Consider the following 26,451-nt stretch of genomic DNA (forward strand, 5'->3'; position numbering starts at 1 on the left):
ATAGTAAGGTGTCAAAAATGGTCCAAAAATGTCATAGTATAGTAAGGTGTCAAAAATGGTCCAAAAACGGTCAAAAAATGTCATAGTATAGTAAGACATCAAAAATGGTCCAAAAATGTCATAGTATAGTATGGCATCAAAAAAGGTCAAAAAATGTCATAGTATAGTATGGCATCAAAAACACTCAAAAAATGTCATAGCATAGTATGGCGTCAAAAATGGTCAAAAAATGTCATAGTATAGTAAGGTGTCAAAAATGGTCAAAAAATGTCATAGTGTAGTAAGACATCAAAAATTGTCCATAAATGTCATAGTATAGTAAGGCATGAAAAACGGTCAAAAAATGTCATAGTATAGTATGGCGTCAAAAATGGTCAAAAAATGTCATAGTATAGTATGGCGTCAAAAAAGGTCAAAAAATGTCATAGAATAGTAAGACATCAAAAATGGTCAAAAAATGTCATAGTATAGTAAGGTGTCAAGAACTGTCAAAAAATGACTAAAAATGTTGTCTTATAGTAAGGTGTCAAAAATTGTAAAAAAAAAAAAAAATCAGTTGTCGTATGGTAAAGCATCAAAAACCATCAAAAATGTCATAGTATAGAAAGGTGTCAAAAACTTTCCAAAATATCAAAAAATGTCACAGTATAGTAAGGTGTCAAAAACTGTCAAAAAATATCAAAAAGTGTTGTCGTATAGTAAGGCATCAAAAAATGTCATGGTATAGTAAGGTGTCAAAAATGTCATAGTATAGTAAGGTGTCAAAAAATGGACTTGAACAGGCAACCTCATGTTTGATGGGCGATTGCTCTACCGGTTACACCACTGAAGACCACAGGGTAGTGTGTGGTGCTACAATTAATTACAGTGGTAGTAAAATCATAAAATTGTATAAATAGCAAAATTGCATGAAGCTAAAGTATTCATAACAATATCTATTATTATCAACATTATTTCTTTTCTCAGGAGGGATTTTTGATATTTGTCTGGGTTCGGGGCTTGAACCTCAGACCTTGGGTTGGTAGGCATCCATGTTACTGATCTCGCCACTGAAGTCCACAGTGCCATGCCTGGTAGTAAAAGCAATTGTAGTGATAGTAAAATAGCAAAATAGCAAAATTGTTGTAAATAGTAAAATAGCATAAAAGCATAAAGAGTTGCAAAAAGCTGAATAAGCTAAACAGTGAAAAGCGAAAAATTTTCATAACAGAATGGTTTCTACAGCATAAAGTGCAGTGTCTGAAGCAGTGATCGAACCAGGAACCTTGGGATTGGGAAAGCTCCCATAGGGTCCCATTAATTTTTTAATTCATAAAAAAATTCATATAAAATTTTACAAGCATAGGATCAAAAAGTTGAATACATCCCAGAATGCCCAGCAGAAGCTTAACATTTTCATATCTGAATGCTGTATGTAGCATAAAGCGTGCAGGACTAGTTAGAGACCAAAAAAGGTACAGAGAAATAAAAATCACTTCTTAAGCTTTTTACTGTTTTGCCCATTCAACTTTTTCAACTGTTTATGCTTTTATGCCATTTTGCTACTTCTAACAATTTTGCAATTTTACTACCACTACAATTAATCTTAGCAGATCACACCCTGTGGTGTTCAGTGGTGCAACAAGTTGAGCAGTTGCCTATTGATCACAAGATTGCCACTTTGAGTCCAGCAGCAGACAGTTAATGACATCACCTGCTTTTGACTTCCAACTTTTTAACTTTCTCTTCTTCATTTCCACAATGATTTCAGCCATTTCCAGCACTGCTTCAGCGATCCATTCAGCGCTCAGCATTCACACACATTTTCCGCAGGGAATGCATTTTCTAGTTTTCATTTGTTTTTCATTGATTATCCACTGCTCTGCTAGGCTCTCCTCACTGCTGGTCACATTCAATGACATCATGCGTCGTGTGTAATGACGTCACACACCAGCCTACATCGGCAGACAAACACGGATTGGTCGGCTCATTGTGCTCCACCTAGCAAGAAATAAAAGCCTCAAGGAAAAGTCTCTTATTGCTTTATTGCTTTTTCCCAGACTCACAATTGAATATTTCGGCTATACATTTTCAGCCTTTGAAAAAAAATGAAGAATATGGTTGCATTTCAACCTCTGCTCCCTTATAAACAGCTTCCAACATTAACAATCAGCTGGTTTTAATTTGACTTTCAAAGGACCCCAAAAATACTGGAGGTCAGTTGTAGACAAAGAAACTTATTGACCAAAAGGATCATTTCACCAATCATTTCCTAAAATGTCTCACAATATCAACAAAATGTGCAGTCAGTTGAATTTTTACAGTTCTTTGAACATAATTAGTTCCAGTTTCAAGCCATTCCAACTTTAAACTAGAATCACCGCCTCATGGTTGTATGCCTCCACCCTAATCCTAACCCTCCACCAACCAGTCTGATTGCAGTTAATCATCGTGTGAATTCTTGAGTTATGTCAGAAAAGAAATTCCCTCAATGTGTTATTGAGATATTGCATTCACGAGAATGAGACAGAAAACCTGAAAACATAATGCCTCTGGCCACGAAGGTGTAAAATATGTCTGAATGAAGAACTGTTTCCTCAGGACCAGGGTACAAAAACTGACAAAACATCAAACAGGAAGTATCTAATTGAATGTGCTGATTTTAAAGACACATTCTTGAAGATCACAGATCTGGTTGAAATTAGGACTGCACATATAATATACAAGTGTAGTGTGTAGTGTTCATTTATAGTACAATACAGGCAACCTTGATTCGTGTTTAGAGGTTTAAGGTTTTCACCAAACATTCTTAAATAATGGCGAAAGAGTAAGAAGAAACAATAAGAATTACAGATGTGTTGGTGTCAGACAGAAACAGCCTGATACACACTGTTCCTGCTTCACGTTAAGTTCAGTTCTGTTGAAAGGCATCGATCCTCCTCACAGAGAGCAGAGATCAGAGCTGAACTGGCCTCTGATCCTTTTCTTCTCACCGTGTCGATCACCGCTCGAGCTTTGTCTGCCCTGCTCGCTGTTCCAGCTAAATCCATCTCATCATCAGTTATCACCCCACGCTCCAGGAGTTTATCCAGCAGCTTACGTAGAACAGGTTCAGACACTCATAAACTCATAAACTGAGTCCGACTTCAGCTCCCTGATGGACCAGGACCTGAACAAGAAAAGTACTTGTGTTCAATAACCGGCTGACAATGAAAACAGAGTTCATAGAAATGACAAGAACAGGACCAAACAGATTATTTTATCTGTTAATAAATGTAAAAAGAAAACAGACAAAAAAACCTCCTATCACAATTTTCCAGAGTCCAAAGAGACATCTTCAAATGTCTTGTTTTGTTCAACCAACAGTCCAGTGTTGTCTACCAGGGAATGTTTTAATTTCTGGACTGAAAATAGTTGATTAAAATACTTGTCAATTGATTTTCTGTTGATCAATGAGTTGACTGATGGCTTCAGCTCTGCTCTATTCAGATCTGTTGTTTTCTGATTTGCAGTTTGGTCTGATGATCGTTGATGTTCTGTCTCCATCTAGTGGCTGAAACAGACAACAACAATCTGACCTGCTGAGAACATGTGCTTTGTTTCTCATCCTCTTACACTTGGTTTAATTTTTAAGATTTTTAAGAAAAGATTTATACGTAACATTTTTCAAACCTTGTGAGTAAAACAGTTGAGGAAGAAGAATAAAAACCTGCACCATCTAGTCCCGGTAACATCTGTATGTTTAAACCCTGAGACAGATTCCTCTGTAAACACAGATCTGCTGTCTGGATGCAGGACAGACGCAGACAAACAGATATGATGTGATATAAATGCATTTCTCATTCATGTGTTTCTCCTCCTGTTACTGACCTCCTGCTCCTGAGCTGATGGATGATAATTTCTTCACCAGATCGTTCCGGCTGATCCTTTTTAAAACTCTCTCCATCACCCTCACAGCTCCAACTAATCCATATTTCTGCTTCAACAGATCCACCGTGTCCTGCCGATCTGCCTTCGACAGCAGGCTCACTTTGATGGGCGGGACGTTGTCCACTGTTTCACATTTCAGGTTCCATTTGAAGTCCTTCAACTCATTGTCTGTCAGATCGTCCAGGATGTTTTTGAGATCCGTCTCTTTCATCATGGTGTCCTGGTAAAATCAGAGAACCTTGTCAGTCTGAGAGACAGTTAGAAAACAGTTGTGTTCATGTCTCTGCTCTGTCTGTCTGTTGGTGTTTCTACTGGTTCTTACTGGTTTGGTGTCAGTTGCTCTACTGTCAGTAAAACTCAAGAGGATCTTCAGTGAACCCAATGTTTCACCACAGGTCTATTCAGTGCCTGTTCTGGAGCTTTCTATCACATCACACAGTCTTTCTCAATAGACACAGTTTGTCCTGCTGTCATGGAAATGTAGATGTTTAAACTGACATTCTTCTAAAGAGAAGTCTTGCTAGCTTAAAAGTGGAAGATAAAAAAAAAACAGTCTCATTGCAGGCTCCATCTAGCTGTGTTTACGTGTTTGGTTTGGGCTGGTGTGAAAGGTCTGAACTAAGACCACCCGAAAGTATGACTGACCACAGAACTGTGGAAGTAGACATGTGGTTAGACATAAATCCAAAATCTAAACGGCATTAAAACACATCTGCTGAACATCCAACACTGTGGAGGAGATCCTACAAGTGATCTGCAAGTTCGAAATCTAAGTCAAACAGGTGAACCAGACACTGACTACCATCCTATAACAAGACACTGTACAAGAATTTAATTCAAGTCAATTCAATTCAGTTCAATTTGTATAGTACCAAATCACAACATACATTATCTCAGGGCATTTTACAGAGTGAGGTCAAGCCGGACAGTGGAGAGAAAAACTCCCTTTAAACAGGAAGAAAGGATGAGCCACAAAGAAAGCTGACACACTCCATACCTGGGCACTCGGAGCTGGAGCACTGAGAGTCCCTGCTGGACCAGAACCTGGAAGATGAACAAGAAAAATCAAATAATTGTTTTTGTCTCTTAAGAAAGATTAAAAGTCCATGATCATCTGGAATCCATAATGCATCTACAGTACATCTACAAATCAAACCAGAAATCTTGGTGTAGATATAAACTCTGACCTAAACTTCAACCACCAAATAAAGACAATCACCTTAAAAACAGCAAGAATTAAAGATTTTCTGCCAAAAGAGGATACAGAAAAACTTGTTTATGGGTTTATTTGTAACAGTGTCTTCATGGGTTTTAGTAAAAAAATCCACCAGACAATATTCTCAGGTCTAAATACACCTCTGACTTAGCTGGACCCTAAAAGGCATCCAGACCCCTCAGGTCGTCTGTGACAGCTTTACTCAATGTTCCCAGCTTTTAGTTTCTATGCTCCCATAAGGGTTGTAGCAGCATCACACTGTGAGAAATTTCTGACTCTGTCTGAATCTTGCTGCAGGTCGTCTTTGGTCACCAAAGCTCCAAACCGAACATCAGTGGTACAATCTACGTTTTGGATTGACGACCTCAGATTTGACCATGTTTCTCTAACTGCTAGTTAGTTTGTGGATTTATAAATGGTTAAAGTGTTCAATCAAGTCAAATCATACTTTTGTTCAGTTAATGGAGTACTGGTAATAATGTGGTGAAAATATGGCTGCAGATGAAATGAAGCTTAAATGAAGAATGATATGAGATGAAGCAAATGTTTATGTCCCTGGATATATGTATGCATATGCACATTCTATTCTATTCTATACTTAACTCTGACATCAGGTGGAATACTGCTGCAAGAGGGTGAGGTCTTTACCTGTCAGATGAATATTACGTTTCCAGACTTCTGTCTTCTCCTGGTCTTGGACCATCAAAGTCACTTTCTCTGGGTTTGACATCAGGAGAACCTCAAAATTTGGAATGAAATTTGGTCCATAATTTGAGCGAAACCTTGCACGCTGAAAACCAGAGGAATGTCATGTCATTTTCATACCTGCTGTAAAATTTAATCTGGTACTTCATTGTGAATCCATTCCCAACTATATCCATGATCATTTTGTAAGAGTATGTGAGACTTGACTCACCTCAGGCTGTATTTCTAAGTCCTCAGGTTCACAGTGGACACTGTAACTTTGACCAATGCACAGTTCACAGTCAGTGAAGATCTTGGTAAATTCAGCATCTGCATGTTGGGCCTTAACCTTCAGCAACAGAACATTTTTATTCTAATGTTAATGCTCAAAGGGTCGAGTCAATTTTATATATTGAACACATCTAAAAACAGCAGAGTTTTACAGATATCAGTGGAGATGAAATAATCTATTCTGTACTTTGCAGTTAACCAATTAAGAGAGGCAGGGTTGTCTGTTAGAACATCTATTTACGCCACCTGGTGGACTTATGTATAACGAGTGACACTGGGAGACAGAAGTTTCTGCCTAGAGATCCAGAAGAAACCCTAAAATCTAAATAACAGTCTGAAGGTTTACAGTTCAGATGTTCAGTTTCAGAGATTCACAGAATGAGAAGGTTTAATAAAAGTTTAGGTTTATTGTTAGAACATATGACAGACAGCTTTACCTCTGGCAGAGGGACGTTGTTTGGAAGCAGATGTACATCAAGTGTTGGAGGCCCTCTAACTGGAGGTCGGAGGAACAGCAGAACATTGCAGTTTACTGGCATTCTCAGTAACCATTTAACTGTATCTCTGACCAGCCCAAAGGCAGAGAGGTGAGGAACCTTCACAACCACATGAGTCTCTGTGATCTCCAGCGGCTCCAAGATTTCTGTTCCATCATCAGTCTTGTGGACGACAGACAGCAGGCCTTCAACCTGCAGCACTGTGAAAGCACAGAGCTGTTAAACTTTGTTTTACTGCGAACAGGTTCATCCCTGCCTCATTCAATTTTTAACATTTGAGTTCAGAGATCAAATTGATCTAGTGTCATTAACTCTGAAGCATCACAAGGATGTGACAGTTCGCCTCCATCCTTTATTCTGTCTGGATGTGTACATTTAGTTTTATGCAAGAACTGTCTTTATTTTGCATTGTGCTGAACACAGTTATTTGAAGTACTATGCATTCATACAGAACTTTCCAGTTTTACTGATTCATTGAAGATTGAAGACAGTAAAGTCTTTACCATCCTTTGTTTCACAGTGTGGGAGGTGGAGCTCACAGACAGCATTCTCAGGACACTGGATATCAAACAGAGGTCCTGCAGCCATCTTTCCAGCTGATTGGAGTTGGTTCTCATCCCATTGGACAGTCCTGTAGAACAGCTCCGCCTCCCGAGTCACAACAAAAACCAGTCTAGTTGAAGTACACCTGAACCCACCTGGACCAGGACACCTGAACCTGCAGGATGCAGACAGCAGAATGACCACAATGCAGGTATGTTTGCCTCTGGAGCTGTAGAGTCTGATCTGTGATGACAGGCCTCCTGCAACACCTGCTGCTATAGTTAGAAATTATTAGTGCTGCTTATAGTATTACTGTTACTTGTAATCACTATTTTAACTGTCATTATTCTTACTACTACTGTATTACTGATACCACTTTACATTTTGGAATCTGCGTTACGTTATGTTCTCCTGTCCCTATTGTCTATTCCTCATCTGGCTCGTAGTAATGGCCCAGGGATGTTAGACAAGACCCCCTGGAGGACATATAGACCAGATGGGCAAACTCCTACAATCCCTCCAGCAACCTTGCAAGGGTAAAGAGCTTGTCCATTGTTCCAGGACCAGGTCAGAATCCACACTGATCCTCTGGGATCTGAAGTTCGACATTTGGTTGGAGCCTGCTTTCAAGTAACCTGACTTAAACTTTCCCAGGGAGACTGAGCAGTGTGATACCCTGATACATGAAATAAACGTGGGACCCACCACCCTGCTCTGCCAATCCCCAACCTACACACAACATTGCAGATGAGCATCAGCCTGGACGGCTCAACAATGTCCACAACCTTCAGCATCGCAGGGCGAGTCTCATTGACACCTGGTGCCTTGCTGCTGAGGAGCTTCTTTACCACCTCAGAGACCTCTGCTAGAGATAGGAGTGAGTCTTTGTAGGACAGTGCACATACATACAAATAAAGTCCATTGATGTTGTGGTTCATAGAAAAGAATATAATCTCTCTAAAATGAGAAATGCATCCTAGATTCATTCCTCCTCACATTTTTTTCCTGTATCTCTCCTCAAGTTCTCAGTGAGGAAAACACTCAAGTGAGGGAAACATAATGGCGCATAAAAGACAAATATACAACACATAATGTCACAGTACACACATGATACCTTGAACATTGACAGAGGGGGACAGGACAGAGGGGGACAGAGCTGACCCTAAGACCACCAAAACTGTAGAGAGCACAACAGGAGACTGCAGTGCCTCAAAAAAGCTGTGGGAGAAGAAGGAGATGACTTAAAGTAGTGTTTTTTTTTTTTATCAGATTACCTGTATGAGACTCGTGTAGACTCAGTTTGCAGGTCAGGTGTGAAGCTTGATGGAGGCTGGAATTCAGGGAGGAAAAACACTGGTTATTTTACTGGAAATAACCAACTTGTGTTCAGTGAAGATAAACAAATATTCTTACACAGTCCAGACTTCTCTGAAGATCAGTGTACAGTTCAAGGAGAAAATTAAGTCTGAGAGAAGTCATAGTGTTACACAAGTATAAGGTGTCATTTACAGATTACATCTAAATGGTTTAAAGCACAGTAGATTCTGCAGTCTGTGGAGAAAGGATTATGACATATAAGAAGAAAAAATACAACAGATTTAACTGAACTCAAAAACTGACTTAAAGAAATATATAAGTCATGAAAAGTAGGTAATGGCACAAATCTACTCAAGAATATTTGAAGAGGATGTTTCTATCTCTAATTGTTTGAAGGTAGTGGGTGCCGCATAACATAAAGATGAATATTAATGAAAATAGCACCAAATTCCCCCTTGTGTTACTACATTGGAACTTTGAAAAGGAAATACTACTGCAGTCATTTTAAAATAATCTCACCAGTTTATATCAGATATTTTGACAGCAGCCATGTTGTCAGACTGTAGAACTGCTCAAACTGCAGACACAGGGCCAAAATTTCTGATCTGCCAGAAACACAACTGCTCTTCTGAAAGCAGATTGTTGATCGTTCTGGTGATTGATCAGGCATTGTGACTTCACACTGACAGAAATTTGTTCTGATTTTACTCAAGACAGATGACATGACAGATTAAGAGTAAAAAAAACTGAGTTGAATCTGTCCAGTGTCTGCCTGTCTGAAATGTTTTTTCATTGTCAAAATGTTCAGAAACCTTCTCACTTATCACACAGTGCAAAAATATGCACAATAATTGGTCTTTCTCCACCCGTGCAAAGTGGTTGAAAAGTCCCAAGCTACAGCAGATGTGTTGAGCACTTCAATCTGTCTGGAATATTAAGACACAGTGGTTATTCTCTCACCTTCATCTGCTTTGTTTCATCCTCTGATGCTCCCGGCTTCTTTGAGTCATCCTCAAACACGTCCAGGTTTGTGCTTTCCTCAGAGGCATCAAGCTTCTTTGTGTTGTCTTCAGATGCATCCGGCTTCTTTGTGTCAACCTTAGACACATCAAGCTTTGCATCGTCTTCAGATGCATTTGGTGTCTTTGAGTCATCCTGACATGCATCCAGCTTTACATCTGCTGTGTTTGGGTCCAGTTTGATTTCAGAGTCAGGGAGAATAACATATACAGCAGACGTCAAAAATCAGCATTTACGGTTACTCTTTTCATCATATCTCATCAGATATAAAGTCAGACAATGAGCAGAGTCCAACAGCAGCAGCTCAAAACCTCCTGTCATCACTTTCTCAGACTCTCCTGGTTTTCTGGTGGCTACGCATCAACCTGTTCGGATGTGTCAAAATATCTGATATGGAGTTGACCCAAGTCTATAATAGTCTATAATACTAGCTGCCTTTATTCAGTGAAGGTATCAGTATCTTGTGCTAGCATCAGCTGCATTGACACAAGGATGTAGTTGGGTTTATTTAATGCTTGTGGATCACAGACGTGCAATGATACTTTAGCTTAAAGTCAGAACAACGACAATCATCAGCACAAACCAGCAGAATGCTGCATTCACTGACAATATATAGAAAATCGTTCGACTAAAATTAATCTACTTATCTTCCAGTTATGCTCCCTGGCTCCATAAAGACCCACCAGGTCTCTGACACATTTCATAAGAGATTTATTTTAGACAGGAATCCATAATAAACAATGAGTATTACATTTACTCGCTGTAGTGTGTAAAATGATCAGCATGAATATATATATGTGTGTATGTGTATAGTATATAGTATATAGTGGTGTTTTCTCTTCTGAATCATTTCAATGTACTGCAGTGATACAGCACACTGAAATACTCTGATGTCGTCGCTCTGATTGCAAACAAAACTTATCAATCTCCTAATAAAGGTGACATTTGCACATAAATTCTGTCCATCAAATTAAGGATCTGTTCAGATTTTAAGGATCCAGATTTTCTCAAAGGAAACACAGCCTGTGGTTCTTTAGGAGATGAGCACAGGTGATTTTCAGAGTTCATACCAAAATGCAATTTCTAAAGACAGTGTTTCAGTACTCACATGTTTTGACTCTGGAAGCTTTAATCACCCTGCTGTTGACCCTGTAGGGACAAATACAACCACAAAAATATATATATATTTTTTTTGGGTTAACTTAATTAAACCTAGCAGTCTCAGCCAGCTGAATATAAACTGATTCTGTATCAATAAGCCTTATTGGTGGGTTAGTCAGTGAACTTTGGGCTCAACCAGTGTAAACTGTTACTGTCACCACAATTCCTCAAGCAGTGAGAACTTATTTTTTTTTATTTATAAATAACTTCTGGGGTCAAGAAATATCTTAGTTTATTTTCCAAGCAAATTTTCTCCAAAGTAAAAACTGATTACTGACTACTTTTGTGGTAATTAAAGGCACCAATTTTGATTTGTTCTTTCCTATATAAGATTTTACATTTACATATACATTGCTTCTGCCTGGCTCATCATCAGGTGACTCCCTTCATTACTGGTTGTTTCGGCACTAGTCACAACGTCCTCTTTGGGGTGTGCCAGGCAGGCTAATGTGATGTCTTCAATTGATCTACTTTGGACCAGACTGACTGTGCACAGCACAGATTATTATGTTGATTGACCCCTGTTTCCATGGTGATCTATACACTTTATATTGAGCCAGTGTCAGAGTGAAAAGCTGGAGTTAAGCCCAAACTAAGCTGACTGACATTCATCTGACTTCATGACACAGACTTCCTGATATATTCCTGATGACTGACATCTGATTGGCTGACTCTTCTCTTTCTGTCCAATCCTGAAGCCTGTCACCATTCTCCTCTCACAGCTTCACTGAGGAAAGCAGCCACTGAGAAGGTCCCAGCTTTACAGGAAACACTGGATCTTTGCTCTGATACTAACTGTGTTTAGGACAATACTGATGGAAGCAGCATGGACTGACTCCAAATACTGACCCCAGAGTCTCCAGTCTACAGTCTGGACTCTGCAGTAAACCACACAGCTCCTTCACTCCTGAATCCTTCAGGTTGTTGTGACTCAGGTCCAGTTCTCTCAGATGGGAGGGGTTGGACTTCAGAGCTGAGACCAGAGAAGAACAGCTGAGCTCTGACAAACTGCAGTTCATCAACCTGAATAAAGAATAAAAGATGGAGATCAAATCATTGATAATCAATCAGATCTGTCCTAATCAATGATGTTTAGTCTAAAATGAGTAGAGTGACTTTCCAAATGTCAGCTCAACATTCAGACACCTGTTCATGTCAACACTGATTCAGAACCTGCTGCTGACCTCAGTCAGTCTCTAACTACAGGATCAATATCACATCAGACACATTGGACTAAAACCTTCCTACAATACTTTTGATTAAAGAGTGAAATGGATCAAACTTTAAATATCCAGTCCTGATCCAGTAACAATAACAGTAACAGATGATTTAATGGAATACTTTGGAAAATGCTTTGCAGAGATGTCACACACAGACAAGTTGCTAAGAATAAGAATAAGAATGACTAAAAAATGCATTTCCTAAAGAAAATGCATTGTGAATGTTTACAACTTAAAGAAACTGGTGAAGCACGTCTCAAAATTGCTTTTGTCTAAATTTTTATGTATAAATTGTGTGTGAGAAAGTAAAGATGTGGGAGCTACTGTGAATGCTGAATCAGCATCCACACCAATAATGATAACACCTTACATTACAAGATTTGCAGTTAATGGAGTGAAATATTTCAAATCAACAGCGAGCTTCTTTAAACTTTTTGTCTTTCACACATTTAAAGAATAAATTCAACTGGATGAAAAAAATACAACAATTTCCTCACTTGTGTTAAAGATCAAAACACACACAGTCCTGACAGTTCACTGTGATCAATGAAAAATGTTTTTTTTTCTTCAGTTTTTTTTGTACAAATATTAGCTGTGAGGATCTTCTGTCTGTTGCTGTGATAAAAATTTAGTTTGACCAACTGGAAAGTTTTTACAATGTATTTAGAAAACATTCTAGTGAACAGACATTATTCATGACAACTGACTGAAATGAACTGAACCTGAAGGAATAATTCTCAGTGTGAGATCAGAACAACTGACAATATGGAACAACCACTATTTAACATGTCATTCATTCTAAATGAATGGATTCAAGTTCTGTGTGAAGATAAATGAGGTTCAGTTGTGGATTAAAGATATAAGATCTCCAACAGTAACAGACAGTGAACTGACCTCAGAGTCTCCAGTCTACAGTCTGGACTCTGCAGAAAACCACACAGCACCTTCACTCCTGAATCCTGCAGGTTGTTGAAACTCAGCTCCAGATCTCTCAGATGGGAGGGGTTGGACTTCAGAGCTGAGACCAGAGAAGAACAGCTGATCTCTGACAAACTGCAGCGCCACAGTCTGAATAAAGAATAAAAGATGTAGATCAAATCACTGATAATCAATCAGATCTGTCCTAATCAATGAACTTTTGTCTAAAATGAGTAGTGACTTTGTCCTTCTGTTATTGTGGATCATCATAATGTCAGCCTTCTACAGACATCATCCAAATGTCAGCTCAACATTCAGACACCTGTTCATGTCAACACTGATTCAGAACCTGCTGCTGACCTCAGTCAAGTCCCTCTTAAAAGTTAGAAACAGGAACAGTTCTGATCAAAAGTTTACATACACTTGTAAAGAGCACATGTTATGGCAGTCTTGAGTTTTCCAATAATTTCTACTTCTAATTCTTATTTTTCTGTGAAGGGATGTTTGGGGCACGTACTTCTTTGTCACACAAGACCCTCAGAAATTTAGTTTATTTTGTTTTAAGCCTTGCAGGATGCCAAGGGGGTCATGGGAGTTTGACCATCTAGTCTATGTGTATTTTGTGGACTATGAGAAGGCGTATGACCGTATATCCTGGAGGCCCTTGTGGCTGGTACAGTGGGTGTATATGGCATTGGGGCTGCCGATTCAAGCCATCCAGTCCTTGTACAACCAAAGTGAGAGCTATGTCCACATTCTTGGCACAAAGTCAAACATGTTTTCAGTGGGTGTTAAACTCCTACACAAGGTTGCCCCTTGTCTCCAGTCCTATCTGTGATATTCATGGCCAGGATCTCAAGGCACAGCTGAAATGATGTGTTCAGTTTGGGAACCTCAGAAGCGCATTCTTGCTCTTTGCAGATGATGTGGTTCTATTGGCTTCATCAGACCAAGACCTTCAGCGTGCACTCAGGTGGTTTTCAGCCAAGTGTGAAGTGGTCAGGATGAGAGTCAGTACCTGAGGCCATGGTTTTCTGCCAGGCAACTGCGGATTGGTCCCTCTGGGTCAGCAGTGTTGTAATGATGTACTGGACTGTTGTGGTGAAGAGGGAGTTGAGGCATAAGGCAAATCTCTGGATTTACCAGTGGATCTATGTTCCAAAGCTTACCCGTGGTCATGAGCTTAAAGTAGTGACTGAAAGAATGAGATTGCGTAGTGGCTAAAATAAGTTTCCTCCATCGGGTGTCTGGGCTCAGCCTTAGTGATAGGGTTAGCAGCTCAGACATCTGGAGGGAACTTGGAGAAGACCCACTGTTCTGAAGGTTTCATTGAAGCAAACAGACATTATTCATGACAACTGACTGAAATGAACTGAAACTGAAGAAATTATTTTTAGTCTAAGATCAGAACAACTGACAATATGGATTAACCACTATTTAAAATGCCAATCAATCTATTCTAGATGAATAGATTCAAGTTCTGCATGAAGATTCAATTGTAGATTATAGACATAAGATGTAAGAGACAGTGAACTGACCCCAGAGTCTCCAGTCTACAGTCTGGACTCTCCACAAGATTACACAGCTCCTTCACTCCTGAATCCTGCAGGATGTTTCCACTCAAGTCCAGATCTCTCAGATGGGAGGGGTTGGACTTCAGAGCTGAGACCAGAGAAGAACAGCTGATCTCTGACAACCTGCAGTTCTTCAATCTGTATAAAGAATAAAAGATGTAGATCAAATCATTGATAATCAATCAGATCTGTCCTAATCAATGAGCTTTTCTCTAAAGTGACCAGATTTTGTTTTTGTGTTGTTTTTGGTGCAGACTATTAATCTATCTTTCCGTTGCACCCTAAAAGTGTGTGGCTTCAAATGATTCATCAATGATGACATGAAGAGTAATGTTGCCAACAATAACTTCTCAGTTAAAAAAACACAGTTAAATGTGTTACAGTCAGTGAGTGTTCCTTTGGAGGCCAAGTGTTCATGTTAAATGATGCTTTGGTCGATCACTGGGCCCCACAATGGGTATTAGGCTGTGTCATCATAAATCTGCTGGGGCCCATGACAGGAAAACACCATTCTCAAACCCTGATCTAAAGAACCTTTAAATTGACCTAACACTCTGTTCAGCTGCTTTTAACTCTGACCCTCAGCCAACCACAGAGTAAATACTCAGCAGCTTAACCCGGTCTTACATGTACAGTGTAGTTGTTCAGGTTAAGCTACAGTAGCTGATCCAACTGGCTTGTTAGGAAGCTTTATCTGAGAGCCAGGCCCACTCAGCCATAATTCCATTGATCTCATCACGAGCCACTACTTAGCAACTTGTAAGGAGAGCCAGGTGAGGAGTCACACCTTTGGACATCCTCTCAATAACAGCTGTTTCACTGAGTTGGACCAACAACTCCCAGAAGGTTCAACAGTTTGTCAGCATCCCAGATCCACTCCCCTCTCTACCTGGCCCCCCACACTCAACACAACCCTCCATCACAGGTTAAATTCAGTCCAGTATCAGCAGCCACCAGCATGCTAACCAGCTACAACCAGCTAACTTCATGTCAGGCTGCTCAGCAGCCTGTTGCTACCATTAGAAATCCACCAAGCTACAGCCCAGTGATCACCCTCAGCTGCCTGGCAAAAGACCCTTAATATAGGGACATCTAGACTTTTATGCCTGAGGAACACCCCTCAAGGTTGAACAAAGGGTCATAGATCTTGTTTGCCCTTTGGCACCCCTTTGTCTGCCACCTGGAAGTGGCACCCCACCCCTAGGGTTATCTTTCACACTTGGGGTATCTTACCAGATTTACATCTTGATGAGAATGTAAATAAGTAAGTGGACGAGATGTCACAAATGGTCACAAAGAAAGAAATTTACCATTACAATTCCCCCTTTTGATTATTGATTAATCACAACTTAATTATCCAACACATTAATTAATTGTAATGGTAAACTTCTTTTTCTTCTTTCTTTGGCTGCTAATTCTCATCAAGATGTAAATCCAACACTAGCAGACTGACTGAGCCACCATATAAACCAAACAACATTCACCCAATCTTAATAGTCCTCCAAGCAAACCAGCCAAGATTCTTCAGCTTCCTCATTTTAGCAGCAACAAGTCAAACACATCCTGAGTTCATGCTTCAAGCTGTGCTCTTACCTGTCTTTACCTGTCTCACCTTTGTTCTAACCAGCCCTTCACTGGGAATGGGTGCAGTGACTGCCATGTTCTTCACTGCCTGCTTTAATCTCAGCTCTCTAACACTCAGTTGAGGTAACAGGGACCAGACTGATATGACAGCTAACCACTACAGCCAGCCTCCACTGGACCTGGGTTTTTCAACCACACTCCTCTGCCTCTGCTGCCGGCTCTGTATATCTGAGCTGTTTCCTCTCATAGGTAATTTCTGTTCTGTTTCCTGTTTTTCTGACCACAACACAACATCTGGTCTGAGATCAGTGGGAGTGAGAAACTACAAAGCTGTCCTGCACCTGTTTCTTTTTGCAGTGAGTTAACCTCTAAGAGTTTACTGTCAGGCTGCTGACACCTCAGCACTTAATGATGTCTCCAGCTGTATTGGCCTTGATACAGGTTTGTTTTACACCCTGACAGAACGACCTAAAGTGAAGCTTGTGTTTTTGTTGCAATCTGAAGGTCTGTGGCTGATTCTGATGAAGACAGATGCAGCTTCTGTCAGGTTCAAATGAGCATTGGTGCCAGGGGATCTGTAAGTTTGCGTTGGACTTTGATTTTCATTGAGAGTCTTTTCTCTTCACCAGCTGATTTTATAAATCCTCACACAGAAATCACTAATATATACCAAAAAAACTCCAGACAGTGAACTGACCCCAGAGTCTCCAGTCTACAGTTTGGACTCTCCAGCCCAGTGGACAGTATCTTCACTCCTGAATCCTGCAGGCTGTTGTGACTCAGGTCCAGTTCTGTCAGATGGGAGGGGTTGGACTTCAGAGCTGAGGCCACGACTTCACAGTGAGTCTCTGAGAGTCCACAGTTAATAAGTCTGTGATTAGAGAAAATATAAAATGTGTTAGAATAACATCAGATTTAAATTGTAATAAAAAATAAACTCAGTACATATGATGACACAACATGATCAACATCTGTTTGATCAGGTTTGCATGACGCTCACAGCGACAACACCTCAAAAAAAATGAAATAAAATAAAATAAAATCACCGAGCCTTTCTACAGTTCCTCACAGCTGGGATCAGCCTCAGTCGTCCCTCCCATGATGTGTTATACTCTTCCAGGTCCAACTCATCCAGAACCTCCTCTGACATCTGCAGCATGTAGGCCAGAGCTGAGCACTGGATCTCAGAGAGTCTCTGCTCTGATCTGTTCTCTGACTTCAGGAACTCTTGGATCTCCTGATGAACTGAGTGGTCGTTCATCTCCATCAGACAGTGGAAGATGTTGATGCTTCTGTCAGGAGAGATTTTGTACATGTTCATCTCCCTTCAGGTTGTTGATGGCGCTCTGGATGATTTCTGGACTGTTCTCTGTCTGACCCAGCAGGCCTCCTAAGAGTCTCTGGTTGGACTCCAGAGAGAGGCCATGAAGGAAGCGAACAAACAGGTCCAGGTGGCCATTTTCACTTTCAAGGGATTTATACATGACTGCACTCAAGAAGACATTCAGAGATTGGTCACGGCTATTATGTTCCACATCCAGTTTCCATCGGAAGCCCTTTGAGGAAGAATAACTCTTTACATGTTCCCATTTTCCCAGGAAGTCCTTCAGTACCTGTGTGTTCCTGTTGGTGAAACAGTGGAACATGTAGACTGCAGCCAGAAACTCCTGAACGCTCAGATGAACAAAGCAGTAGACTGTTTTCTGGAAGATCACACTCTCTCTTTTGAAGATCTCTGTACAAACTCCTGAGTACACCAAGGCCTCTGTCACATCAAGACCACACCGCTCCAGGTCTTCTTGGTAGAACATGATGTTTCCTTTCTCCAGATGTTCAAACGCCAGCCTCCCCAGCTTCAGAAGAACTTCCCTGTCAGCCTCCGTCAGCTCCTGTGGACTCGTCTCATGTCCCTCATGGTACTTGTTCTTCTTCCTCTTTGTCTGAACCATCAGGAAGTGTGAGTACAGGTCAGTCAGGGTCTTGGGCAGCTCTCCTCTCTGCTCTGTAGTCAACATGTGCTCCAGAACTGTAGCAGTGATCCAGCAGAAGACTGGGACTCCACACATGATGTGGAGGCTCCTGGAGGTCTTGATGTGTGAGATGGTTCTGTTGGACAGCTCTTCATCACTGGATCTCCTCCTGAAGTACTCCTCCTTCTGTGGGTCAGTGAAGCCTCGTACTTCTGTTACCCTGTCAACACATGAAGGAGGGATCTGATTGGCCGCTGCAGGTCTGGAAGTTATCCAGACCAGAGCCGAGGGAAGCAGATTCCCCTGGATGAGGTTTGTCAGCAGCTCGTTGACTGATGACTTCTGTGTGACGTCAGACACAACCTTCCTGTTGTTGAAATCCAGTGAAAGTCTGCTTTCATCCAGGCCGTCAAAGATGAACAGAACTTTACAGACAGCCAGCTTCTCTGCTGTGACCTTCTGTAATGTTGGATGGAAAACATGGAGCAGCGTGAGAAGACTGTACTGCTCATCTCTGATCAGGTTCAGCTCCCTGAACGAAAGCAGAACCAGCAGACTGACATCTTGGTTTTCCAAGCCCTCTGCCCAGTCCAGAGTGAACTTCTGCACTGAGAAGGTTTTTCCAACACCAGCGACGCCGTTGGTCAGAACCACTCTGATGTGTCTCTGTTGGTCAGGTAAGGCTTTAAAGATGTCCTGGCACCTGATTGGAGTGTCATGGAGGGTCTTCATCTTGGAAGCTGTCTCCAGCTGCCCCACCTCATGTTGGGTATTAACCTCTTCACTCTGTCCCTCTGTGATGTAGAGCTCAGTGTAGATCCTGTTGAGGAGGGTTCTACTTCCTGTTCCATCAGTTCCTTCAGTCACACGTTCACATCTCCTCCTCAGACTGATCTTATGTTCATCTAAAACCTCCTGCAGACCACTATCTGCTGAAAGACAACAAACACTGTCAGACTAAAGACAATCTGATTATTCTTTTCATCAGCTCCAGAAAAACTAAAGACAAACTCTGGCAAGTTTGTGTTCATGTACTTCAAACAACGGTGACTGAAACAGAGAGGATCATGTTGGAGCCAATAAATGTTGAACAATACTTGCTTTTACAGAAATTACTGCAATTGGACCCATGGCTCATCACAGGGCAGACAGCTGGAGACTGATTTGTCGTCTTCTTCCTCCAAATCACTCATCTTTTCTAATGTGAGGAGTTAACCTGTGAAACTGGAGACAAACACACAAAAACCATTATCAGGGAACCATTATTAGAAACTTCTGACTGAAAGAGAAACAAAACCTTTAATGTCAGTTTGTTGTCATGTGTCTTTGTATCAGCTGATGATAATAACTACAGTTTATGACAAAGTATAAAGAGATGGAAGAATCCTTATTGGATTCAGCTGCAGCACAAAGAGCTGCAACATGTCAGGAATATTTCCACTGAGGCAGCAGCTCATGACTGTTTGTGATTTGGCTGCTTTTCATTATTTCTACCACTGTGTGTCGCTGTAGTGAACACTGTGTTAACCCTTGTGCCTTCTTCAAATGTACACGCTCAAAAAACTGCTATTAAATCATCATATTTTTTTCTGCTTTTTTTCCAGAAATCTTTCAAACAACTTCAAACGTGCTCAAAACTATCAAACTTTCAATCATTTTCAGGATTTTAATTCTTTAAATGCCAGTTTAATTGTGTGAAATACTTCTTTATTTATTACAAAAAAACAAAAGAAAAAAAAATTCCACATAATGAACAGTATGGAGATTGGGCTTTGGTGGTGATTACAGTCTTGGATATTTCAAAAATTAGCAACAAAATGTATAAATTTGATTGCATTAGTATTTTAAGAATTTATTTTGTTGGGGCCCCTGATGGTCACATGGCTCCTTAATATGAATGGCAAAATGGTTGAATCTGGTGGAATACAGTAAAAATGTCAAACAACACTACTTTTCTTCAAAATGAAATCCTGTGACTGGAAAAGAGGAAGCGCAGTGTTTCCTGGATCAGAGTCTGAGTCGCCTGTGTTCACTGAACTTCTCCGTCTCTGTTCGCTCTTCCCGCCTCTCCACGCGCTCACAGCTCGGTCACTTTAACCTGAAATGTGTCGGAAGTAACATGGAAACAACTCACCAGCTTCTTCTGACCGCAGAAACTTTCATATCTTCACCAACTCCACCAACACTTCCCTCCTGTTCCTGCTCCGTGTCTACCTAAACAACAGGAGGCGTGGTGCCGACGCTCCGCCCACTTCTCACGGGAGCGCGCACAGGTGAACGCGGAAACTAGCAGACACTGTAATGATCTGTCCTGTTTAGAAACATGTCATGTTCTTTGTGGGCTTCAAAGTGATTATAGTTGAGTAAAAGTGAAAAAGGGGCGACGGAAGATGTTGAAGTACAATACTGACCTGAGATGTAATGGAGTAGAAGTATATACATTTATCTGACAGATTTAGTTACTCATTACTTTGCAAATTAAGACTCTTGTAAATAAAATGTAGCTTTTAAAATATGATTCATCCACCCAACAGTTTATATTTTATGTTATAAACACAGCTTTAAATGATTTGTGAGTTACTGATGAGTCCATTGCAGAAACATTAATTGCTAACTTGTTAGATTATCATTTAGACTGGAAAGAAAACTGATGAATTACTCTTTTTACAGTGTATCAGTACTTTTACTTGAGTAAGTAAAAGTGAAGTAACGCTTTTATCTGTTAAACGTGTTGTAATAAACGAGGTTAAACAGGAAGTGTAACTTTGGCCCTCGTGTTCTCCCTCACTCTGATCTTTGTGAAAGAATAAAAACAGGTGTCACGTGACGCTTTGAACCGACGTGACAAGTCTTCGATGACGTCGTTGCTATGGAGACCGAGCACAAACACGACGCGTTTCAAGGTGTTTTTCTCACACTTCTCACAGGTAAGGTGGAAAAAAAACCTCGCTGTTATTTGACTTTACGCAGGTCGCGCGATGAACCGAGTGTTTCAGTCACGTTAACGGACAGACGGAGGTTTAATGTGAGGAGGGAAACGACCGGAAACCACGAACTGCTCATTTTATGAAGACAGAGAAGAGGAGAGGAGCTGAAGGATAACTCCGGTAATTTTAAACCTGGGCTTTGTTGTTCTTATGTATCTCATGTATGTAAATTATTTAAAACATCAGCACCAGACTCCACTGACAAAAACAGGGATTTTACTGGGAGCTGCCTGAATACCACTGCCTCCATCCATTTTATCAGTGGAGTCTGGTAGAGATATACAGAGATGTTTCTGGTTAAACTAAAAGGATCTGACTCTTTAATAAAAAGCTCTGTCTCTGTAGGAATCCTATCATCATGTCCTCAGACTCTGAGAAGAACAATCTGAGTCTGTCAGAGACAAAACAAGAACTTTAGTGGACGGACAAGTTTACTGTTTCTGATCAATACAGCACCAAATCCAAAAACATGGGGGAAAAAAACCCAGGTTCAAAAGTACCAGAGTCACCAGAGCTTTAAGTAAAAGTACAACAGTATTATAAGGTAATCCTCTTAAATACTTTTAGTCCAGTGAGTGCTGATACTAGATTTGTGTGTTGCAGTCGGATATTAAACAAACGAGCATCAGCAGCAGAGACGAGGAGGCGTCATGCCGAAGAAAGCCAAGAAAGGTGGAGGAGGTGGAAAGACGGAGGAGGAGAGACTCCTGTACCTGCAGCAGAGAGCTCAGGCTGAGGAGGAGATGGCCAAGAAGAAAGAGGAGATACTCACACTGTTCCTGAAGGTAACGTTCATTTCCTTTCAGGGTCAACGAGGGATGTAAAAATATGTTCATGTGTTTTATATTTTTCTTGTTTCCTGAGGCCAAAAAGTTTTTAAGTAACATTTGTTCCTGTGTAAATATCTGAATGTGTGTTGAAAATTGAAATTTATATTTATTATGAAATATAAACCAGTGAATGATCGAATCATTAAAATGTTGCTCTATAAGCAAATACAGATTTCACTGGAGTTTATTTGGAACCTTTTGGCGAGCAGCTCTTCCCTTCGCCACCCACATCGGCTTTTCCTCTGTTTGAAATCAGGACAAGTTGCAGAAGGAGGAGAAGAACACTGCAGTGAACCTGCTGAAGCTGAACGAAGGCTGGAGGTCGATTCTCCGTCAGACTCGAGCCGCTGAGCTTCGTAAAGACATCACCGTCCTCAGTCAGACGTTTGAGAGGCAGCTGGACGGCCTGAACAACGTCATCAAGGTGAGCTGAGGTCCAACCTGCTCCTCAGCCCGTCCCTCACACCGGACGTCAACCTGTCGACTCTCGGTAAGCCACTTCCTGTCTGTCTCTTTGTTCTGCAGAATCTGGAGCGTGACCTGCAGGAGGCGGAGCGTCAGTCGGCTCAGGTGCGGCGGGTTCACCTGCAGCACCTGGAGCGTCTGTGGGCTCAGCAGGACAAACGGCTGATGGTTCTGCAGCAGCAGTGGGAGGACGCCCTGCACCACCTGAGCTCCAGGTTCAGATCTGAGAGGTCGGTCTGAGGAGCCACAGCGCCCCCTGCAGACAGAACAACATAAACATGACATTAGGCTTCAAGAAAAACTGTGGAGCTGCAGCTCACAGCAAAGACCACGTCTGACAGGTTAAACCCTCACCTAGTAACTACTGACTGATCACATCATGAGTAACCATGAGTAAAGAAATGCAAAGTGACTTCAGAGAGAAAAACAGAGACAAGGAAACAAAATGACTGGAAACAAAAACTCCACAGGGAGAAAATGACTACAAAGAAATGCAAAATTAAGAGAGAAAAAAGAGACACAAAACCAATACACAGAAACTCAAACCAATGCAACATGACTATAAAAAGAGGCACGATGAACAACACTGTTATTTCTTGCGTACAGGTGGAAATGTGAAGGTGTCACCAGCGTCATTAGGGATCATCCATTCCTGTTTTGATCTCTCTGGTGTGTGTTTTTCAGGAAGCAGATGTTGGCACATTCTCAGCAGCAGCGAGCTGATCTGGAAGATGCGACGTTCACTGTGGAGCAGCAACACAAAGAAGTGATGAACGAAATCCACAGACTGTACAGCGAAAGCATCGCGTCATACCAGAGCACTCACGAAGACCGGGTATCCTCACAGAACCAGTTCCCCTTGAGGTGTCCTGACAGGCTCTGAGGTTTGTCTTGTCTCAGTTTCGTCTCCTGTCTCCTCCTCTCTCTGTGGACAGGTGGCCTCTCTGGGCATGGAGGACAAGGTGGGGCTGAAGGCGAAGGCTCTTCAGAACCAGGAGACTCTGCAGCTTCGCAAAAATGACTCAGAGAAGCTGGATGAACTGGTCCTCAGAAACCAGCGTTATATTAAAATGACAGAAGAAGTCACAAAAACAATCAAAGAGTTGCAGGTCAGTGCACAGATGAACATATTATCAGTTACATCTATGTAGGGCTGGGAGAGGCAAAAATATTACGACCTTTTCAGCTGATTGTAAAGATTTGTTGTTTCTATCTTTGTTGGTACTGACCGGCAACATGTTTTTCAGACTGTCTTAATCTTAATCTAATCTGTTCAGAGGATAATGTGAATTCTTCACTTTCTTTCCTCTTGTCAGTTCCTCTCATGTTTTTGACTCATCCACAGCTTTCTTTACCGCCAGTAGATCAGGAGATGGGTTTGTACTTTGACCTGCAGCTGCTGCCTGCTGTCGTGTTAAAGCTGCCGTGTGATGTGAAATCGAATGAAAACCCTGAGCTTATCGTCTTAATCAACATAATTTTTTTTGCGATCCCGGATTGACATAGTTTTATTGGCCAGTCCTGTATATTTGTATACCCTATCAATCCAGTAGAGAATCAAGCTGATGATCTGATCTGGAGGAGAAAATCATACAAGCCAGGACCAGTCCACAACAACCTTCTTTAATCACTGATGTAAGCATCGGAGAAATCAGAATAAATACTGATTAAATGATGCATCTTGCCATCGTCCTGGTGAGAGCGTGAGCACTGATGTTGCTGCAGTGCGGAGGTGATGTTGGTGGTTCCTCACTGTGAAGCTGTGCAAAGGGTTTTGGATTTGTCGACTTGAGTGGTTGCATTTTTGCCAAATTCACACACTTTTGAACAGCACACAGCACATGGCACTATCACAGTGCCTCAATTGGACACCTTACAAGGGTCTACCAATATAAATGGAGGGGTTACATCCCACTTAGCCTTAGTTTGTGCAGGAGATTTGACTTTCCTGCACTGGCAGTGATGCATTTTACATCAACCAACAATGACTGCTTTGGTTTGCCAGAGCTGAAGAAGAGTGCAACAAAGGTTTCTGATGCTCCAGATAAAAAAGAAACTTGTTCAGGGGAAGGATTACCGTGTAAAAAGGAAATGATTGACTGTAATTACTCTCACTGCCAGAAGGGGGAGGCAAACCTCCAAAACTGTTCTCATTTCTCGTTCTCGTCCCAGGATGCCATCTCTCAGCAGAAGGTGAAGCTGAAGTCCAGTAACATAGAAAAAGAGTCTTTGGAACAAGATCTGAAGGCCGCCAGAAACGAAGGGAACAAAAGGACTCACAAGCTCCGCGATCAGCTGACCCAGCGTCACTCAGCGGCGAGGAAACAGCTCGTCGACCTCACTGTGCAGAGCAACAGCGCTGCCAAAAAACTGCAGGCAGTCATTGCCAAGGTGAATTCTCTCAATCCTTTTCTGTCAACTGCAACATTTCCTTGGTCTGATCCACCTGCTTGTTCTGTCGTCACTCTGTGATCTGGTGTTTCAGGGTGAGAGGGTTTTACGCGTCGCTGAAATGTGCCGAAAGCTGGAGGGCGAGCAGGAAAACGTCCTCACACCGTCGTTGGTCGTAGATAATCAAAGATCTGAGAGGGAGGAACTGACAAAGGTAGGCTGTGATTCTGGGCCTGAGTTCTTCCTGTCGGCCTCAAACCTCCACTGTCCGTCTGGTCCTGAATGTGAAGGTTCTCAAAGATTTCTCAAACAGCGCACACAGATGGAGTATTTAAGTACAACATTACCATGAACACAATAAAGAGCCGAAGGTGTAGACCTGGCCTCCAAACTCACTGGATCCCGATGTGATCCAGCATCTGTGGGCTGATCAGGAACAAGTCACATCCATGGAGGCTCCACCCTGCAACCCACAGGACACAAAGGATCCAGGACACCCCCAGTGGTCCTGATCCATTCCCCGATGGGTCAGAACTGTTTTGGCGGCACGAGGTGGAAACTACACAATATTAGACAGGTTCCACAGATGCTGGATCAGACTGGGATCTGGGGAGTTTGGAGCCCAGGTCAACACCGTGGGCTCTTTGTCGTGTTCCTCCAGACATTTCTGAGTAGGTTTTGTGGTGTGGTGGGAACACCGTCCTGCTGCGGGAGGACCCTGTTGCCATGAGTGGGGGTGTACTTTGTCTACAACAATGTTTAGGTGGTGGTACGAGTCAAAGTAACATCCAGATGAATGAGGGAGTCGAGGTTTCCCAGCAGAACGCTGGACTGTAACAGGATGATCAATGTTATTCATCTCTCAGTGGTTTAATGTTGGGGCTGATCAGTGTAAGTACTTTCACTTGTGCAGGACTTTTAGTTTAGTTTTTAGTTTAGGAATCTTCTTTAAAGAGGACAAAGCTTTAAGGTGCAGCTGCTGCTTTAGGAAACTCCTGGTTTGGTTTTAAAGCCTCCTCTCAATCAAACTCAGGTAGTTTTCCAGCTTGCTGACCTCGCTGACCTCTGCGTCTCTGTCTGTAGGAGATACCTGAGTTTCCGGAGCTGCATCAGGTGACGCGTCGCATCAACGCCGCTCTGCTGCATCGAGAAGCTCTGAAGAAACAGAGAGACGATCTGAGCCGAGAGAACCGGCAGCTGAGGCTCCTGCTGCGTCAGCACCTGGACGCCATGACGGTCAGCGACCACACCCTCGACGGACCCCACGCTCTGCTCGCCGTGTACCAGGCCCCGACCACGACCGCTCCGTCGGACGCCGGCAGACGGCACACCGTCATCGAGGCCGTTCATGCCGTCAAACAATCTCTGTAACACACACATGCAGAGGACTGTTAATGAAGCTCTGATAGTTTGAATAAAGAACGATGACGGGTTTTCACACGTCTACACCTGTTAAATAAACCACTAAGAATAATTTATCATTTTTGTCCTGACTCTGATTTTACTGTAAAATAATTGAACTCATGTTCCTCTCACTTACCTTTTTCCTGGAGCTTTCAAACATTTCCCACAGTCCTCTTCAGTGTAACTCGCTCTGGTGTCCGTAAAATAAATTCCAAACCTTTATGGCAAATGTTTTAAAAATCAACAAAATGAAATGTTTGAAATGAGATTCACAAGAAGCTGAACACACAGACCATCACAGACCACGATGACCCCGGTCCACCACTGAGACCTCCTACAGCGGGCCAGAACTGGACCATAGAGCAGTGGAAGAACAGAGACCAGTTTCCTTTGACATCATATGGACGGCCGGTCGTTTGTGTCATTTTACCCAAAGATGAGACAGCAGCAGGATGCATTATGGGAAAAAA

At 41.8% G+C, this 26,451-nt stretch overlaps 2 protein-coding genes across 5 annotated transcripts; one reads left to right on the forward strand and one right to left on the reverse strand.

Annotated features, from left to right (window-relative positions):
• Positions 1 to 2,004: 2,004 nt before the first annotated feature.
• Positions 2,005 to 20,156, reverse strand: LOC108883062 (nacht, lrr and pyd domains-containing protein 1b-like). The gene is given in 18 exon segments (XM_018675935.2): positions 2,005 to 3,148; positions 3,850 to 4,129; positions 4,907 to 4,953; positions 5,774 to 5,915; positions 6,042 to 6,158; positions 6,538 to 6,797; positions 7,101 to 7,315; positions 8,415 to 8,470; positions 9,418 to 9,638; positions 10,586 to 10,626; positions 11,488 to 11,661; positions 12,753 to 12,926; positions 14,315 to 14,488; positions 16,632 to 16,805; positions 16,981 to 17,258; positions 17,260 to 18,833; positions 19,006 to 19,128; positions 20,039 to 20,156. Coding segments are annotated over 17 exon segments (3,987 nt in total). The 5' UTR covers positions 19,043 to 19,128; positions 20,039 to 20,156; the 3' UTR covers positions 2,005 to 3,125.
• ccdc65 (coiled-coil domain containing 65) lies at positions 20,042 to 26,055 on the forward strand. 4 transcript variants are annotated; one of them, XM_051069447.1, is made up of 10 exons: positions 20,042 to 20,177; positions 20,710 to 21,011; positions 21,495 to 21,676; positions 21,978 to 22,145; positions 22,247 to 22,416; positions 22,871 to 23,021; positions 23,122 to 23,295; positions 24,359 to 24,577; positions 24,672 to 24,791; positions 25,661 to 26,055. In XM_051069447.1, the coding sequence occupies exons 3-10, from the start codon at positions 21,542 to 21,544 to the stop codon at positions 25,946 to 25,948; spliced, it is 1,425 nt and encodes a 474-aa protein (XP_050925404.1). In that variant the 5' UTR covers positions 20,042 to 20,177; positions 20,710 to 21,011; positions 21,495 to 21,541; the 3' UTR covers positions 25,949 to 26,055. The 4 variants fall into 4 exon arrangements, with proteins under 4 accessions (XP_050925404.1, XP_018531439.1, XP_018531430.1 ...); XM_018675923.2 differs by having other exon boundaries at positions 20,710 to 20,831; XM_018675914.2 differs by having other exon boundaries at positions 20,090 to 20,177; positions 20,721 to 21,011.
• Positions 26,056 to 26,451: the final 396 nt, after the last annotated feature.

The sequence above is a fragment of the Lates calcarifer genome, unplaced genomic scaffold (assembly GCF_001640805.2).
Source record: "Lates calcarifer isolate ASB-BC8 unplaced genomic scaffold, TLL_Latcal_v3 scaffold_11_25, whole genome shotgun sequence".
Taxonomy (NCBI): domain Eukaryota; kingdom Metazoa; phylum Chordata; class Actinopteri; family Centropomidae; genus Lates; species Lates calcarifer.